The following is a 19,716-nucleotide window of genomic DNA, read 5'->3' as shown; positions in this document are numbered from 1 at the left end:
AACTTTTTCTGGTTAAGTCTGATAGGAAGATGAAGCAACTATCCCAGCTGTTTACTTACCACACAAATTGTATCGTGTAGCAAATACTTTGACATGTATGTTGCAAAAGAGATGTGTTATTGGCAAACCTTTTCCATTTTAAACCAAATCAGTTATTCCACATGCTCTCCTGTAGATACCTTGTTGTGACTTGTTAGTTATGCCACTTATACAAAAAGAGAGAGTTCTAAACCCAGTTTCTCTCATTTTGATAGAGGAAAGGGACGCAGGATACAAAAGCTAACTTTTCAGATAAATTTGATGTACCGAAGCTAGTGTTCACTGGAAATGCTAAGGGCTGAAGAAGCTTATACAGTGGTACCTCAGGTGACGTATGCTTTGGGTTATGTATTTTCAGGTTACATACAATTTTAACCCGTAAGTAAGTAACCGAGAAGTGAGTGCAGCCTGGACATCGGCAGGGGCCTGCGGAGGCCTCTGCAATCGGCCTCCAGCTGCGGAGGCTCTTGGAGGTCTCGCTGCTGCCTGGGGCGCAGCCTGGACATTGGCGGGGCCTCCGCAATCGGCCTCCGGCTTAAGGCAGCGAAGCACAGCCTTTGTTGACATCTCAAAGCCTGGTTAGGCGGCTGTAGCTGGGCCACGTGTGAGAGGAGCGAGGAGGGGGCGCGCTTGGAACCTACTCGAAGAGACCCCCCCTCCCGCCATGTCACCCCGCTCCCTCGGTGGGCTTCTGCTGCTGCTGGGCCTGCTTGGAGACGCCATCGCCAGGTGAGCCGAGGGGCGTGGGAAGGGGCCGGAGGAAAAGATGCCGCCCCACCGGTGCTCGCAGGTGGCCTCACGGTAGGGTGGAGCCCCCCTCACCCCTCACTGCTGCCGAGGGGGATTCGTCTCACCCGCGCCTCGCAGCCACCTCTCCCCTTCCTCTTCCCACGCGGGATGGGTGAGCCTGTGCTCCCTTCCCTGGTTATGGCCGTTATGGAGCCCTGCCCAGGGTGACCGGGAAGAAGGCTGGTTTGCTGCCGCTTTCGCAGCTTGTGCAGACTTGGGAGTTTCGATTGGTTGGTAGAGTCGTGTATCCGGCCAGGACTATGTTGAAAGCCCTGTTCAGCCATGGACCACGCTCAGCCTAGCCCACTTCACAGGGTTGTTGTGAGAGATTGTAGGAAGGCCTGTGCCTTGGGCTCCTTTAAGGAAAAGCAGGTTATAGATGTGGTACGTGACACAGATGCTGCCTCTCACATCACGTTGTTGTAAGGGTTGAGATGCTAGTGCACTGGAAACAGGCAGGAACTGAATGGAGGCCAGTGCACTGTGGCCTGATCCAAAAAAAGGGGGAGGTACTGTTTGGGCTGTGTTTGTCTCCTCTGAAGGAACAGTTTCACAGCCTGGGGATAGTTCATCCCTGTCATGGAGCACCTTTTACTGACTTATCCATGCTCTGATAACCCTCAGATTAGACAACTGTGATACATTATTACAGGATCCAGCAACCTCCTGAGAGGGACTTCCCCCTACATTGTGCTGTCTCAGCTTTCAAGTCTGCTAGGGAGGTGCTTTTGGTAATCCTGTACATTGATTATTGCCTTCATTTTATGGATCAATGGTCTCGTTAGACAGTAAAATTTGTGTTAAATTGCTGTTTTAGGGGGTGTTTTTCATCGTCTGGAACGGATTAATTCACTTTCCATTACTTTCAATGGGAAAGTTCACTTCAGGTTAAGTATGCTTCAGGTTAAGTACAGACTTCCGGAACCAATTAAGTACAGTACTTAACCTGAGGTACCACTGTATAAGCTGCCATACTAGCAATGCATGGCTTCTTAATTTCAAGTGCACTAGGAGCAAAGTAATACGTATGCCTGATCCAACACTTGTGGGGCAGGTGTTTGAGAATTGTGATAATAGGTTGACTTTTTTTTAATTTAGGTATAAGAAGACATCAGAAACACTGTCTCAAGCTGGGCAGAAAGCTTCTGCTGCATTCTCAACAGTTGGCTCTGCAATAACGAAGAAGTTGGAAGATGTGAAGTATGACTTTAATTTTCCCCTCGCCTGTAGTAATATCTGTTTACACTGCATAGCGTTTCAACAGTGCCAAACACAAAATTGCAAACCCTTCCAAGAGTGTAGAGTTTGTGGATTGCAGCTGGGAACTGACAGCTTGATTCTATAACTAAGCCATTTATTTTGACATGAACGTGCAGGGAACTACCACCTCTGGCCTTGTGCTAATGACATTCTTTTTTTTTAATGGGTGGGTGGGGACTGTGCCACTTACATGTGAAATGGTCCCCAGTCCATTGAATGGGCTAGTAGTGATCCACATTGAGACTTGCATCTTCCCAATGTGCCTTGATTAGGTTCCTCCTATTCTGTGCACTTCCCAAGATATTTAGGTGCCTGAGTCTGCAAATTGTGTTTCCTTCCCGAGTGTTAACAAAGTTATAGCTGCATTGTGCTTCTCTCTAACAAAACCACACAATCTGCCATCTGAAGCAGGCCGCCTCAACCTACCTAACAGTTGGGCCGGTACTGCACTGAATTGATAAGACTAGTCATGGAGAGCTCCTGCATCTAGATGTTCCTTTCTTGATGTAATCATGTTGGAGGGTAGGCAGTCGGTTGGAATGGGGTTAAACAAGTCGCATGTTCTCTCTTCTTCGGTTACTTGTACACTGGGAAAGAGAGAAGCCATCAAGCTACCAAAAGCAAGCATGTGGGAGCTGCATGAACCCCAGGCATAAGGAAATAAACCAAGAACATTCTGGGTACCTGCATTTTTGTGAAAACTAACTCCCCTCCTAGAATTGTGGTTTACGATACTTCTCATCTTTTACTCTGTTTATATGTTTTGTACTGTTGGTGAGGTTTTCTGGGGGTGAGGGATGTAACGTACTTGTGTTGGGTTGTAACATCTCTAGGTATCCTTAGCAGAGGATGCGTGAACTGTAGCTTTGAATTCTATTTCCTGGAAGCGTTCTTTTTATAAAAATATTTGCATTGTGTGAGGGACAGGGGATATCGCGAAGTCCCTCCCCTCCTGAGTTCAAGCCCATCCCCGAGCACAGGGGAAAGCAGAGAGAGTTCCGATTCCAGTGGGGAAGCAGGAAGTCGTGTCCGAGGCTCAGGCAAGGTAGAGGAGCCAGGGTACCAGGTGGGACAGGAAGGGGCAAATAAGGGGGGGAGACCCATCCCCCCAACTCCGGAATTACGCAGAAAGAGGAGGGGAAAGAGGATGGGTCTGCCAAAGCTTTTGTGTTGGAGAAAGACGCGCCAAAAGCCATTCGGAGGTTCTGAACCCGACTGAACACCTAGCTCCGTGTATATAGCAATGACTTCAGCACTGTAAATACGCAGCACCAATAAAAGAATAAAATGCAGAGCTGTGTAGAGTCGTTACTCTGAAGTAGCCCGCTCCGGCCACTGTGACAGCAACCTCCGAATCTTTTTTTGGGCTACTTTGGAGTTGCCGGGATGAGTGCGTCAGAGGCGGAGAAATGGCGGCAGATCGCGGAGAAAGCCCAACAGGACCTGCAGCAACTGGCGCTGCAGGCACAGGGGAATTAAAGGCAGCTAAAGAAGAAACCAAGAAGGTCCAGGAGGACCGGCTACAACTTGCGGAACAGGTGAGAGCGCTTCAGGAAAAAGAGCAGCAATTAAGGGCGGTGGCGGTAGAGCTCCAAAACAAGCTGGATGCTGAGAAAAACAAGGCGGGAGGGGCCCCCCAACTCCAAGTGCTGCCAGGAAGGAGAGCGGGGACCCTAGTAAGCAAGTTCAATGGAGACCCGAGGGAATATCATGGCTTTGAGACTGAGATCGTGTATGCTCTTGAGCTGTACCATGATGAGTTCCCTGATGATGAGCACAGGGTAGCGTTTATTGTGGAACACCTTACAGGGGCAGCCAGGGAGTGGCTAAGACCGTTAATAGCGACAAAAAATCCTTGCATGAAGAATGTCAAACTATTTCTAGAGGCTTTAAAAACTATGTATGCGTCCGATAGTCATATGGACCAGACCAAGGAGGAACTGCATAATTTAAGGCAAAGAACAATGACAGTTCGCGAATATTGGGCGAGATTCACCATGCTAGTGCACAGACTGGGGTGGGAACTGCACTCGCCTCCGATGGAAGCGGCGTTCTACCTGGGGTTGAATGAGGATGTGAAAGATGAGCTCTCGAGAGGTCCAAAGCCCAGTAATATGGATCAGCTGAGCAAAGCGGCTCTGGCGGTGGGGGTGAGACAGGAATCCCGGTGGAACGACAAGCAAGCAACGCGCGCAAAGCGGGCTTGGTTCCCACGGTCGCAGGAGAAGCCACTCCCCCAACAACCCTTTCAAGCCACGCCTGGGACCAGCCAGGACCAGGAACCCATGCAAATTGATAGCGCGCGCGCGCGCGGGCTTTTCAAACCCCAGCGGCGACAAGACGCAAGGAGGGAAGGGGCGGGAATTGCTTTCTCTGCAACTCCCCCCAGCATCTCGTCAGAGACTGCCCACATCGCAGAGAGTGGCAAGGAAAGGCGGGAACGGTTGTGCCCTCCCCCACTGACGCAGCACCACAGCAGGGAAACGGGAAAGCCTGGTTGCAGGAGACAAGGGGCAGCAGCCAGGCGCAGTCAGCAGACAACAGCCCCAGCCAGCCCACCCGCACAGCGAGGAGCAGAGCCAGCCCACCCCTCCCAGAGCAGGAGTGGTTCTAGAAGTGACGCTAACGCTCCCAAATGGCTATCCCCTGACAGTCCTCGCCTTAATTGACAGTGGTGCATCTGCCAACTTCTTCTCGAGAAACTTTGCAGAAGAGCACCAAATACAGCTTCTGCAGCTGGACTTTCCTTTGCACGTAGCCACCATTGACGGCAGGGAGCTGCTGGGAGGGGCCATCACTCATCAACCCCCCCCCATGAGAATGATGGTGGGAAGGCACTCTGAGACACTGGCATTCAACATCACCACCATCTCAGACCCCCCCATCGTCTTGGGCATGAGCTGGCTGGCGCGCCACGACCCCTCCATCAGTTGGCACCAGAGATGCATCACGTTTGGGTCGGACTTTTGTCTGGAACATTGCATGCAGCACCAACCAGGGGAGGGGCCTCCAATAGCCACGGTGGCCACCATGCACGTCAAAGGGGGCGAGGCGATACCCAAGCCGTACTGGGACCTGCAGGAGGTCTTCAGCGAAGCGGAGTCCGACCACCTACCCCCACACAGGCCTTTCGACTGCCAGATCAACCTGGTGCCAGGGGCAACTATACCCCCAGCCAAGCTGTACGCCATGTCAGATCAGGAACTGGAGGATCTGCGCGCTTTTATCGACAAGAACCTCAAGCGGGGGTTCATCAGAGAAAGCAAGGCAGCAGGGGGCAGCCCGGTCTTCTGGGTGGACAAGAAAGACATGCAACAGCGCCGTCTTGTGGTGGATTTTAGACGACTGAATTCAGTGACAGAGCCAGTGGCTTTCCCCATGCCCAGAGTGGACGATCTCCTGACAGCGGCACGCAGGGGCAAGATTTTCACCAAGCTAGACCTAAGGGGGGCGTACAACTTGATCAGGATCCGGGAAGGCGATGAATGGAAAACCACGATGTTCACGCCTCTGGGCTCTTTTGAATATCTGGTGATGCCCTTCGGGCTGCAAGGGGGCTCAGCATGCTTCCAGGCCTTCATGCACCACGTCCTGGGGTCCCTCCTCTTCAAGAACTGCTTGGTCTTCCTAGATGACATCCTTATCTATTCCAATGACCCAGTGCAGCATGTGAAGGATGTCAGGGAGGTGTTGCAGCGCCTGAAGGAGAACCACCTGTATGTGAAGCTGGAGAAGTGCAAGTTTCACACCAAAGAGGTGGACTTCCTAGGCTACAAGCTGTCAGACAAGGGGCTGGCGATGGACAAGGACAAGGTGCAGGCCATCCTGGACTGGCACAGCCCCAGGACGCGCAAAGATGCCCAACGCCTACTAGGCTTCGCTAACTTCTACAGGAAGTTCATCAAGAACTTCTCTCGTGTCACGGCTCCTATCACCGACTGCCTGAGAGGCAAGCAGAAGTTCCGGTGGACACCGGAGGCGCAAGCAGCGTTCGAAAGCCTCAAAAGGGTGTTCGCTTCAGACCAGCACCTGTTCCACGTGGTGCAGGATGCGCCCCTACGCCTGGAGACAGATGCTTCAGACAAGGCTTTGGGAGCGATTCTGTTGCAACTGGACGCCAACAGAGAGTGGAGACCCTGTGCCTTCTTCTCCAGGAAGCTGACCCAGCCAGAACGCAACTACACAGTGTTTGATAGGGAACTTCTCGCGATCCACGCTGCGTTCCAGCACTGGCGACACTTCCTGGTGGGCGCCAAGCACCCCATCCAGGTGTGCACAGACCACAAGAACCTGGAGTTCTGGAGAACTGCCAGGGTGCTCAACCAGCGGCAGATACGGTGGGCAGAGTTCTTCTCGAACTTCAACTTCTCCATCCACTACATCCCGGGGGAGCAGAATGTCAGGGCGGATGCCCTATCCCGCAAGCCAGAGTACATGGAGGAGGAGTTGCCACCAGCACCCAGGCACATTTTCCCCCCATCAGCATGGTCCTGCGGAGCAGCAGTGGTGAGCGAGGCAGAACTCACAGCACTGACAGCAGCTGATGAATTTGCCACCCGCATCTTCAGAGAACTGAGAGGGGGGAGGGAGCAGGCAAAAGACTTCACAGACCGCAGGGGGCGGCTTTTCTACAAGGGGGCACTGTACCTGCCCACCACCCAGCTTAGACGTAAGGTCCTCAAGCAGATGCACGACAACCCAACGGCGGGTCATTTTGGAAGGGACAAAACCGCTCACCTAGTCATGAGACACTTCTGGTGGCCAGGGGTGCGGGAAGATGTCAGAGACTATGTACGGGGCTGTGACACCTGCCAACGAGCAAAGGTGGTCAGAGCAGCACCAGCAGGGTTGCTGGAGCCATTAGCCACCCCGCACAGGCCGTGGGAAGTAGTGTCAATGGACTTCATCACAGACCTGCCGTCGTCCAGGGGCAAGACCGCAGTGTTGGTGGTGGTGGACCTTATGTCCAAAATGTGCCATTTTATACCGTGTGCCAGGGCGGTCTCTGCAGAAGAGACAGCCAAACTGTTTGTTGACCACGTCTTCAGATTGCATGGATTACCTTTAAGGGTTATTTCGGATAGAGGCCGCCAATTTTTTTCCAGGTTCTGGAGGCGGCTCATGAACCTCCTGCAGGTGGAGGTTAGCTTGTCGACGGCTCGGCACCCGCAGACCAATGGACAGGCAGAGAGGGTCAACGCCATTCTGCAGCAGTACCTGAGATGCTACGTCAGCCAGAGGCAAACGGACTGGGTGGATCGCCTGCCACTGGCAGAATTTGCCTACAACAATGCGGTGCACGTCTCCACAGGGGTGTCGCCCTTTAAGGCCAACTACGGGCGCGACCTCAGATCTTTCCCGGAGAGGGAGGGGGAGGAGGAGGAGGAGGGCCCGCAGGCAGAGGATTGGGCAGAGGAGCTGGAGACGGTGCACCAGCAGCTCAGAGAACACTTGGAGAGGGCCAAGGAAGCGTACAAAAAGGGGGCAGATCGCCACAGGCGACCGGGGGAGGTCATCAGGGTGGGGGACAAGGTTTGGTTGTCCTCGGAGGGCCTTCCCACCAGAGGGAGGTGCAAGAAGCTGGCACCCAGAAGGTTGGGCCCTTTCACGGTCACGCAGCAGGTAAACCCGGTGGCATACAGGCTGGCACTGCCAGAGGACATGAGGGTGCATCCAGTGTTTCATAGATCGCTGCTGTCGCCGTACAGGGAAAGCAGCAGGCTCCGAGGCAGCGAACAAACCCCCGAGGGAGGGGGGGAGAGGGAAGGCAGGGAGCAACTCAATGAGGCCACGGCCATCCTTGATTCACGGAGAGGGGTGGGGGGCCTGGAGTACCTCATGGCATGGGAGGATGCTCCACCGTCACAGAATGAATGGGTCCCAGCCACTCAGATACAGGAGGAATTCCTGGTAGAAGAATTTCACGCCCTCTTTCCCCACAGACCCAAGCCCTGGCACATGGAAAGGGAGGGGGAGGGGGAGGAAGTACGGGAGAGCAGGTCACCATGGCGCTGGGAAGCGGAGTTTGAGGAACCAGAGGACGAGGTATGGGCGTCACCGAGATCCACCCAGTCAGAGGAAGAAGCAGATTGGCAGAACATTTTTACCCCCACCAGCTCTGACGCCACGGACTTTTTAGAATTCCCGTCCTCCCAGGCGGAAGGGGGGGGCTCGCAGGACTGGGGGGAGGTGTTCACACCAACGGGCTCGGAAAGTACTGAGTTCTTAGGCTTCCAGTCGTCACCGACACCTGGGGGGGACCTGGGGAGGGGAGAAGGAGAGCTTGGGAGGGGGGTGGATGTGAGGGACAGGGGATATCGCGAAGTCCCTCCCCTCCTGAGTTCAAGCCCATCCCCGAGCACAGGGGAAAGCAGAGAGAGTTCCGATTCCAGTGGGGAAGCAGGAAGTCGTGTCCGAGGCTCAGGCAAGGTAGAGGAGCCAGGGTACCAGGTGGGACAGGAAGGGGCAAATAAGGGGGGGAGACCCATCCCCCCAACTCCGGAATTACGCAGAAAGAGGAGGGGAAAGAGGATGGGTCTGCCAAAGCTTTTGTGTTGGAGAAAGACGCGCCAAAAGCCATTCGGAGGTTCTGAACCCGACTGAACACCTAGCTCCGTGTATATAGCAATGACTTCAGCACTGTAAATACGCAGCACCAATAAAAGAATAAAATGCAGAGCTGTGTAGAGTCGTTACTCTGAAGTAGCCCGCTCCGGCCACTGTGACACATTGTTTCTGAGGTTGAAGGGCCCGATTGTTTTTCTTCATTATAAAGCAGTGGTTGTGGGAACTTGTGATGAAACCTCATGGTATAACAGCAGGCACACAGTGACCTGGTTTGCATGTCAAGCTAAGCCAAACTTTGAACATGAATGTATGAAGGTGTGGACCCTTGAAGAAGAGCTTGCAGTCGTGTTGCTCCTCCCTGGCCCTTTTATATCTGCTGCATTGCACTAAGGTTTGGCTTTAGCATGTCCCCCGAACCTGTAACCAGCTTGCTTTTGGCTACATCCCATGGCTAATATTCAGGGAGCTTAGCATGTGTCCCAATCTGGGCTTTTGTTTAAGCTTGGCTCAGTTCTGTGCAGCTCAACATGGCAGCAAAAAAGGACTGGGGAGTGGCAAAGTGGCTGCAGTTTCCTCTTTGGGAGTCTGCACTAAGCCAAGTTTGGGCTCTGTGTTACACTCTGGGCAGCTTCTCTTGTAGACGACACAAAAATTTGCATCTTTCTTATTTAAGTTTGTGGGTGCTTGCACTCAGATTTCTTCACTCAGAAGCAAAATCACTTGCATTTAATTGCACAATATTCCCTTGGAACTGCTGAATCTCAGAGCTAGATTTCATTGCTGAAAACGAACCCTTCACTTCTGTTGCTGCCGTTTTCTTCTGTAGTCAGTTAACATATAAGTGCTACTTCAAGCTCACTTCTTTTACTGTGAAAATCCCTGTGTGTTTATACTGGAACTTTCTCTTTATTTTTAAATGTTTGCTTGGTGTCCTACAGAGTGCACGCATTTACACATTCCTTTAGGTAAGATTGTGAAAAGTTACTGTAGAGAGCATGCAAGTAGTCTTTCTGTTGTCTAGTGGATAGCTCCTGACTGACCATAATACTGGGTAACTTGAAGAGGGCTAAAGTAGTTTTTAGGGTATTCCTTCCACACCACAAAAAACTTTTCAAAAAGTGTTTAATAGATTATTAGAAATACTGGGTTGTATCCAGTAAAGTCGTCTGCAGAGAAGACCCATTTGCGGAAGGGACGTGGGAGATAGCACATGGCAACTCTGAAGAGCACTTCAATGTTGTTAGCCATATATAATATGTGAAATTCAGGGGAGGGGGGGTGAGAGCCCTGTGAAGTTGATTGCAATAGCAATGCAATTAAATAAGGAATGGAAGAGGTGAAGGGAGCCAGGGAAACAGCAGAGGGTTTCTGTGGTGAGTGGAAGGATGCTGTTTGGATACCACATCCATCCATCCATGGACAGGTGCCTTACCTGTTGAGAGCCAAACAGAGGGATAGACCTTGAATACAGGTTTCTCAGAGGTCAGATCTACCCCAGGTTTTGCCACCTCGCAATCACAAGATGTACCAGAAATGTTAGGCCTGTTATTTGATAGTTGGTTTGAATTTTTTTTACTATGAGTAATTTCTGCAGATTCCTATGAACCAAGCTTCCCCTGGATTGAGCACTTAAACATATTGAATAGCCCGTTTCAGGGGAATGTTACCAACGATCAAATAACAACAGATTGCCTTTGTTAAGGAAGAGAGTCTTAGCAAGAACAGTCTCGTTGCCCCCTAGCACAAACCACACTTGTAGGTGGGATTCAACCAGTGAGTCCCCTTAGTGGAAGCCCTGTGCAAGGACTTTCACTTGTGCAGTTAAGCTTCTCTCCTCTCCTCCCAAATGACTTTTTCTTGGGGGGGGGAGGGTATTGGGAGAATCACTGAAACAGCACACAGGGGGATCGTTCTGTCTGGCAAGCTTGAAATGTTTGCCACGATGGAATGATTTTCTTAGCATGACGTTGAATTTCTCCCTTTAAGGTAATACTCTTCTACTTTATTGGAGCAGAATTTCAGCACAGAAATGAGCAATAGCTTTTCTTATTTATTTAAAACTCAGATATTTTTCCTGCCCCCTCTCTAGTTCCTTCTATTATATGTCTGAATGTTTCAGACCTGCTGGTGAAAGTAGGAAGAAAGTAGGAAGAGGAAAGTAGAAGGGGATAGTAATGTGCACATAACACATTCTTCCAGTGGAACATCTGAAGAGGGAGATTTCTGTTGTCTCCGCAGTGAGACACCTGGGCACCAAACAAGAATAGAGGCAAGATAATCCTCCTTTGGATGCTAGCACTAGAAGAATGAAAAGCAAACGATGTGTCTGCTGAACTTCCCTGTGCAGGATCACAATAGCAAAAAAAAAATTTTATTAGAAATTTTATTATTGCAAAAAACAGTACATGCATACAGTACATGCATATATATACAATATATAGCTTCAATTTTATACTGTTTACATAAGGTTAAAATCCCAAAAAGAACTAAGAGGCCAAGATGAAAAAAGAAAGGGGAGAGGAAAAAGAAAAGAAAAAAAATGGAAAGGGGAAAGGAAAAAGAAAAAGGAAAGAAAGAAAAGGAAAAATTAAGAAAAAAAAGGAAAAGAAAGAAAGACTGAATCAACAGCCTTCTCTTACCTACATTCTTTACATCTTACAATACTTCCACTGCACTGAACACATAAATGAACCTTTCAGTACTTTTATACAGTTGTCCTCTCAATAACAATCACTTTTACATTTATACAGAAAAAAGAAATGCTTTAATCCTCTTTCTATACAGTTACCCTGCACAGTTATTCTAGGCACAGCCATGTTTCTTTTCCCACTCCTGAGTTCTTTAAATAGTCATTTAGGCATTCCCACTGAATCCTGACTCTGTTTCTAGGTTTGTTACGTATCCAATCCGTTAATTTAGCTAGCTCCAGGTATTCACAGAGCTTGTCAATCCATTCTCCTTTCGTTGGTATAATAGGTTCTTTCCAAACTTTCGCTGTTGTCACCCTAGCTGCTGTTGTTGCATATAGGAAGATGTTTATCTTATCGGGTGGGATATCACAATTGAGAATTCCTAATAAGTATGCTTCTGCTCTTTTCCTAAACGATATCTTAATTAATTTTTGAATCTCTTGATGAATCGTCTCCCAAAACTTTTTAATTCTTGGGCACAGCCACCACATGTGGTACGTTGTCCCAATAGCCTGTTGACACTTCCAACATTTATTGTTGCTACTTTTATTTATTTTTGCTATTCTCACCGGGGTCAAGTACCACCTATAATGTACTTTCATTTAGTTCTCTTTCAATACATATGAAGCTCTAAAATTAATTCGTCTCTCCCAAAATTCTTTCCATTTAGTGTGTTCTATCGTGTAACCCAGATCTTGTTCCCATTTTTTAATATACTTATTTTTTGTTTCCTGCTGTTGTTCAGGTTCCCTTAATAATCTATACATTTTAGAGAGGGTTTTATCTTTACTATTGAGAATTTCTATTCTCAATATTGAGGTCTATTACTATTGAGGTCTAATACTATTGAGGTCTTTCTCAAACCTTGTATTCACCTCATCAAAACCCCTCGTTTGAATGTCTTTATCAAAGGTTGCTTTCAATTGAAAGTATTCAAGCCACGACATTCCTTTAGCCTTTAGTTCTTCGTACTCTTTAAGTTTAATATTTCCATTGGCGTTTTCAGTTAGGTCCCTATATGTTGGCCACACCTGTCTTATGTAACATTTTAAGGTGGCACTTGCCTCGACTGGTGATGCCCACCAGGGAGTTTTCTCTATTATTTTTCCTTTAGTTCTCTCCCACACCTCCCACAAGGCCCTTCTTATAGTGTGGTTTTGGAATTCTTTATTTTTCTTTCCCTTTCCATATAGTAGATAACCATGCCACCCATAGATTTTGTTTACACCCTCTATCTCCAAAATGTCAGGTTTCTCTAAGGTCAACCAATCTTTTATCCAGACCCAGCAGGCTGCCTCATAATATTTTTCCAAGTCCGGTAAAGCAAATCCGCCACATTCCCTCGGGTTTGTTAATACTTCCATTTTCATTCTCACTTCCAGAACGGCGCTCTGGAGACCGGGCGGGAATCCGCGCTCCAGCAAAAAATTTTTTACCTGTTAATTCTTAGCAGTTTTGACTATTGCTCACTTCCAACACCGGGCACTATATTCCTTTAGAAACATTGGAAGTTTCTTTATACTGAATCATACCAGTTGATCCATCAAGTTCAGTGTTGTCTACACTGACCGGCAGTGGATTTCAGGGAGGGTTTCTCACAGCCTTCCTTTGGAGGTGCCATGGATTGATGCTGGGACATTCTGCATTCAAAGCAAATGCTCTGCCACTGAGCTATGGCCCTTTGGGGCATGCTGTAGCTACAGTAAGCATTTCGAGGAGGGTAGCTTGTCTTTAATGCCTGGTACAAATCCCAGCCCTAAGCAAGTGGAAAGTGTGCTGTATTCTTTCCAGTTCCGTTGTCTGGTTGTGCAGCACTTTTGAGAGAAATTGGATCTGTGGCAATATAGGTCAAGGGGATGCAGGGATAGCAGCAGAACTGAGGCTGCTACCTGACAACCTTGAGGCTGCTTCATCGCCAAAGAGCAGAACAGTTGGAAAATCAGGAAGAGGAAAACAGAAAAGAGCTTATGTGTGAGAGAAAGTAGCAACCAAGATGATAGGGCAAGAAAGTGAATAGATGTTAAAAGGTGAAAATGAGAGGTTAAGCACTGATGTGCCTGGGGGAATGATGTGAGTGAGAGGTGCCTGTTCACACATGCACCTTGAGTCGCTTTTGTGGTATATGTGGTGGTATGAATGCCAACTTCCTAGTCTGTAGATGGTGGGGTTTTGGTTGTCTATGCCCAGCATTCAGAAGAGCTGTTAGCAATCTTCACAAGGCTAAAAAAATTCAAATGTTAAAATATGATCCAGTTACTTAAACTCCAAGCTAAGAGACAACCTACAGTGTGAACCATACAGTACTCCTTGAGTAGACCCATTGAAATCAATTCAGAAGTTATAGTAATCAAGACTTAGTTGGACTCAACCCTATGTGGCTAGTATCAGTTGTGTAGTTGGCAAACTAATTGGTGTTTCCCAAACTGTATACAGAAATAGTTTAGAATCATAGAATCATAGAGTTGGAAGAAACCACAAGGGCCATCCAGTCCAACCCCCTGCCAAGCAGGAAACACCATCAAAGCATTCTTGACATATGGCTGCCAAGCCTCTGCTTAAAGACCTCCAAAGAAGGAGACTCCACCACACTTCTTGGCAGCAAATTCCACTGTCGAACAGCTCTTACTGTCAGGAAGTTCTTCCTAATGTTTAGGTGGAAGCTTCTTTCTCGTAGTTTGAATCCATTGCTCCTTGTCCGCTTCTCTGGAGCAGCAGAAAACAACCTTTCACCCTCCTCTATATGACATCTTTTTATATATTTGAACATGGCTATCATATCACCCCTTAACCTTCTCTTCTCCAGGCTAAACATACCCAGCTCCCTAAGCTGTTCCTCATAAGGCATCGTTTCCAGGCCTTTGACCATTTTGGTTGCCCTCTTCTGGACACGTTCCAGCTTACCGGTATATAGGAACATAATTGAAACATTCGGACCAGCTTAAGTGAGAACCATTTTTGCTTTTTCTCAAGATGGAATGCGTTTCTGTAGAACAACCTGTCCCTTGTTATAAGCTGATAACTTTCATTAGCTTTGTTTTAGCTTCCTGATCATCTGGAACATGTCATAAAACTGGCTTGTTTAACAACCGCATCACTAAACCTGGATAGGCTTGGCAGCCTATCTAACGGCCTATAAAGTAACAGCTCACCATAACAGTGGAGTGACTTCCCCAAGGCATTATCTACTCCTGTGTTGCTGAAGGAACAAGCAATATTAGTATACTGAAAGCTATTGTGATCCACTGTATAGTTATTGATAGTCCAGATCCGATTTTTCCTTGCACTTTTCCAGGCTGGGTGAACAGATAAAAGAATAGGTGCCTGGTGTGTCCTGCATGATGGTTGTGAGGATGAACATAAAGATAATATAAAGAACATGAACATAAAGTGCTAATATAAAAAGAGGAGTGGTTTTTGGCAGAAGCTGATTGGCCCCATTCTGAAAACACATTGATATTGACTAACATGCTTGATCATGTTTATATCCCTAGGTTAAGGTTTTAAAATTCTGGGTGTACTTCTGAAGTTTACACTCAGGCCTAATCTGATTAATCTATGATGTTTGGCATTCTTGACTAAATCTGATCAGTTACATTAAGAACCACCCTGTGGAGTTTGTTTACTAACCTAGCATGATGTGCTTATATGTTGCTACTGCTTGCCTCTTAGTGGTGCATGGTGACAAATTTGCTTGCCTGTTTTGAGTGCGTTGGATAAATATTCTGATAATGTGTTGCTACATGAAATGGCAGGGACATGGCACACCTCTCCTCATAATCTGACTGATTCTCCTTTCTTTTAACGCTGCCGTGTAGTATACGTTGTCTACAACATTCAATTAGCATGCCTGCTATGAGGTAATGTATGTAATTGCACTAAGTTTTAGTTCCTATTCTAATGTAAGCAGGGACAAATAATCTTGATTGCTGCAAATGCATATTTAAAACAGGTAAAGGTGTATTTGACTTGCCCCATATAGAGTGCTAAATACCAGTTGTGAGAACATCATATGGCATCGTATGTGACGTATAGCATTGCGTATGATGTCTGTTGCAGGGGGTGGAGAAAAAACACACAAATAAAACAAAAGAATAATTGGGAGCTTTAAAGCGTGCTGCCTATGGCTTCTTGACAAATGGGGTTTTCATTTGGTATTTAGTGCCAAATGCAAGATGGGATAGGCTACACTTCAGAGTTCAGCTGATTGGTGCTGGCTGAATATCAGCCCAGTTTGATGTTACGCTGGTCTGTAAAGGGAAATGTTTAATTTGACAACAGATGATTGAGGTGGGTGGCCCAGCTTGTCTGGCAAGTGCCCCCAGGGAGCGTGTGTGTCAGAATCTGGCCCACTGACCGGATCTAGTTCCCCCCTCCCCTGGCGTATAGGATTGGGCTGGAAAATAATGAAATTTAAAAAAGGGAATTGTATAATTGGAATCGTGCAGGCTACTGACTGTCACCATAGCTGCATCTTAAAAGTACTGTTCTGCTCTTCATGTTTTTCTTTAAGTGGTTGGCCATTGCATATACGGTACATTTTCTAAGGCCAAACAAGAAATGTAACTCTTGTTTTCCTTCCTGAATAGAAATTCCCCAACATTCAAGTCCTTTGAAGAGAAAGTGGAAAACTTAAAGGTAAATCTCCTAACTACAAATTTCATTCCTAAAATAAATTTTTAAAAATTAGCTGAGATTTCTAAGAATACTTGGTCTGTGAGTATTTTGCTTCCTTGGAACAGTGGAGAACATTTAACTACTATGGTGTCTACTAGCACTACCACATCGTTGGGAACTAAATGAAGCTTAAGTTCTACATTGTTGGAAGAGAAAAGAGAGGGCAGGTTATTGGTTCTTAAGGGGACCAGAATGAAGTGTGCTCAGTAGAAACAGCCTGAGAAATGCATTAGCAGGACAGTGTTAGTTTCCTCCTTTCTCTCCCCATATACCAATTGGAAGCACAGTTGAAACTCTCAGGAAGTCAAACTTGCATTGAATTAGTAGCTTATACAATGCCTTGTGTGCACCTACACCCCGAGGATATGCTTAAGGTAGGCTACTAAAATTATAATGATTTAAATAAATTTTGTACACCCGTAATATCATCATCATCATGTGCCTATTAAAATAAGTCATGACAGCATAGAAAATAAATCTTACTGGGCAGCGTTTTAGCTATTGACCTTACTTGATTTTTTTTAGTATGTCTGTCCGGGTGTGGCATTTATGCAACCACAATTATGCAAATTGGCCTAACCATCTTTTTGCCTTATCTGTAAGGCACAGAGATGGTTGTTTTAACACGTTGCTTGCATGTCAAATTGAGATTACATCATTTACCTACCTCTGGTATTTTACTACAAAGTTTCCTCTACTATTGCTGGGGCTAAACTTAATCTGTATGCTAAGATGCTCACGTGTGCACACTTTATTCAGTTGTATCAACCTGTTTTCCAAAAGCTCAGAACTGAAACTGTTCCCAGTAGAAATACATAATGGATTTTAAATTGCTGCATAAAGAACAAAATTATTCTGTATTCAGGTTTCTGCTTTGGACATTGGGAGAAGGAAGTTTCATAATTGTGGGGCAGCTATGGGAAGCACCTGTGTTCCCTTGCTATCTAAACGTGGATTACACAAAGAGACAGAGAGAAATAATATTTGAGTATATAGCCATAGACTGTTAACCATAATTGCAGTTTAACTTCTAAAGAGTGTAATCTGAAGTCTCTAAATCTCTCTTCAGTATAAGGTTGGGGGAACCAAGCCTCCTGGGGGTGACTTTGGAGAGGTCTTGAACTCTGCTGCCAATGCCAGTGCCACAGAAGCTACTACAAAGCAGACAGAAGAGGAGACTCAATGATTGTCCTGCCTTCCTTGTGCTACCCACTGCCAGATGCTACAAGCAAATGCTGAAGCACAACACCTCTGCTGTAGACTCTTCCAGGATGTCCTTCTGTTTAGCACTTAGCTTTATAGCTGTTCAATGTAAATCGTTTCTATAGGTTCAGAGTATTTTTGAAACCATAAAATACACTCTTGCCTATGTTATCTGTGGGATGGGGAATTTTTATGCATTTTGAGTATTTAAAAAGATTTATTTCTGGTCCAAAGAAATCATTAAGGTTTTACAAAAGGTTTAGAAATGGGACTCAACACTGTATAAGATAGGTGCTGGGACGAATAGCAGTTGCTTCATGCCATGTCTCTTCATACTTAATTCACTGTCAAAACCTTTGAAAACTTCATTGTTTTAAGTGTGTACCTTTAATTGGTTCTGTTGCAAGAGGTTCCACTGGCAGAATAAGCTTGCTTTGATATTGCAATGTTAAGTTATCAGTGTATGTGTTGTGGTCTTGGTAAGTGGACACTGAAAGTAGGGTGATTCCAACAAACATTCACTATGTTTATGGTTTCCCTAAAAAAAATAAAAATCCTGATAGTAAACTTATCTGAACAGTTCCAACTAGCAGAGATGCCGTTTTCTCCTGGGTATTGGAAGTTGACTTCCAGAAGTAAAATGAGGCAAGCTGTTAACATAAATTAAAAGCCTACTGCAAAGGGAGTGGTTTAGAAGCACCATACTTATAAAAATAAAATGGTTGCTCCCTTCCGCTTGCTAATTGATGAAAAGGAACATTAGACTAAAAGTCCATGTTATTTCTGCTGCTTATAACACTCCCCCCTCTCAAGAAAGAAAGAAAGAAAGAAAGAAAGAAAGAAAGAAAGAAAGAAAGAAAGAAAGAAAGTGTATGGTGCAAACAGTGCAGTCAGCTATGCATTTCCATTTGGGGAAAATGCACATTGGAATGTAGTCATTATAGACCCAAGCTCTGAATTGGCTGTAGTGGAAGATTGGAATAAGATAAAGTGGGCAATCTCACAGCCTGGAAATACAAAAATGAGCACGGTCAGCTCTTTCTATGCTTAAAAATGTTCTCTTAACTGAAACCTGTTGCTGATCTTGTAAAAAGACTTGGCTTCCTAGAAGCTAAATGCACTCCCACCTTGTATGTATACTGTGTGCCTGCATTAGACAAATTTCTGGCACACTGTAAGGTTATATTTAGCAGAAGTGTTTTGCCACATTAATCACAAAGTTTGAAATGAACTAGAACACATTCTTAAAAGGTGCATTGCAACTTAGGCTTCATCTTTATAGCTGCACCAGAGCTGCCACAAATAATGCCTATGAAGCAATTTTGCTGTATTTGACAGCGTTCTGTAGCATTTCAGATTTAGCCTCAATACTTGATTACTTGTTAAAATAAAAGCATTGTCTTCTCAGATGTAAAATGCTACTTTGAGTTGGCTTGTATCTTTTAAACAAGGTTATCATTTTCAAATGGTGGTCTCAATTAGAGCTTCTAAATTTGAGAGAGCGCTTCCTTTCTAGATGGGGTTGGAGGAGGAGCATTTTGCTCACTGATGCAACCTGGGCACCCAGATACTTGTGATGGGATGCAGCAGTACCCCAAGGTGCTTGAGAGCTATGAAAATCCTATTTGTTTTAGGCCATATTCTCAAAAGTCATGTCTGGACATCAGTTTCCGTTTGGATCCCATTTTCAGTTTCAAAGAATGGTCATATACCAAGTAAGTACTGGAATTCCAGGATTTGATTTGGAGAAGTAAGTCCAGAGAATTGGGTGTCAAGCTTTGGATCTTTATTGTCATTGAGTGTTGTTATACTTACCACTCCCCCACCCCCAAGGCTTACTCTGTCTCCAAAAATATTTAGGTCTTACACAGTTTTAAATATAAGGAACTTAATTATACCTAAAATAGGCTAGTCTCACAATAGCCACAAGGTGGAAGCACTTGAACAAACTATTTTAAATGAATATATTGAGATAAACCATTATATTTACAACAGCAAGAGGGCGTTTTGTTTTCTAAACTTTTGAAAAAGTAATGTTTCAGGCATGTTTATGTCTTGTGTTGAAACCAAGCATCTACTTCTGTTACTTTAATATCCCAATTTTTCGGTAACAGAAGGATCACAAGTACAGTACAGTACAGTGGAACCTCGGTTTATGAACACCTCGGTTTATGAATTTTCGGTTTATGAACGCCGCGGACCCATCTGGAACGGATTAATTCACTTTCCATTACTTTCAATGGGAAAGTTCGCTTCAGTTTATGAACGCTTCAGTTTATGAACAGACTTCCGGAACCAATTACACCCATGCTTCGGGTTAAGTACGCTTCAGGTTGAGTACTCTGCGGACCCGTCTGGAATGGATTAATCCACTTTCCATTACTTTCAATGGGAAAGTTCGCTTCAGTTTATGAACGCTTCAGTTTAAGTACTCCGTGGACCGTCTGAAATGGATTAATTCACTTTCCATTACTTTCAATGGGAAAGTTCGCTT

General features: G+C 46.0%; 1 protein-coding gene across 2 annotated transcripts in view; it reads left to right on the top strand.

Moving 5' to 3' along the window:
- Positions 1 to 18,643, top strand: part of TPD52 (tumor protein D52) — a 44,868-nt gene extending 26,225 nt beyond the window's left edge. The window contains exons 4-7 of one of the 2 annotated variants that reach the window (XM_060277738.2): positions 1,927 to 2,028; positions 15,161 to 15,202; positions 15,932 to 15,980; positions 17,089 to 18,643. In XM_060277738.2, the coding sequence (XP_060133721.1) occupies positions 1,927 to 2,028; positions 15,161 to 15,202; positions 15,932 to 15,980; positions 17,089 to 17,205 (310 nt within the window). In that variant the 3' untranslated portion in view covers positions 17,206 to 18,643. The remainder of the gene's footprint in view (positions 1 to 1,926; positions 2,029 to 15,160; positions 15,203 to 15,931; positions 15,981 to 17,088) is intronic. The other variant, XM_060277737.2, reaches the window with a different exon arrangement.
- Positions 18,644 to 19,716: the final 1,073 nt, after the last annotated feature.

Source organism: Zootoca vivipara, chromosome 8 (assembly GCF_965207765.1).
Source record: "Zootoca vivipara chromosome 8, rZooViv2.hap1.1, whole genome shotgun sequence".
In the NCBI taxonomy this organism is placed as follows: domain Eukaryota; kingdom Metazoa; phylum Chordata; class Lepidosauria; order Squamata; family Lacertidae; genus Zootoca; species Zootoca vivipara.
This window is presented reverse-complemented; position numbering and strand designations above follow the sequence as displayed.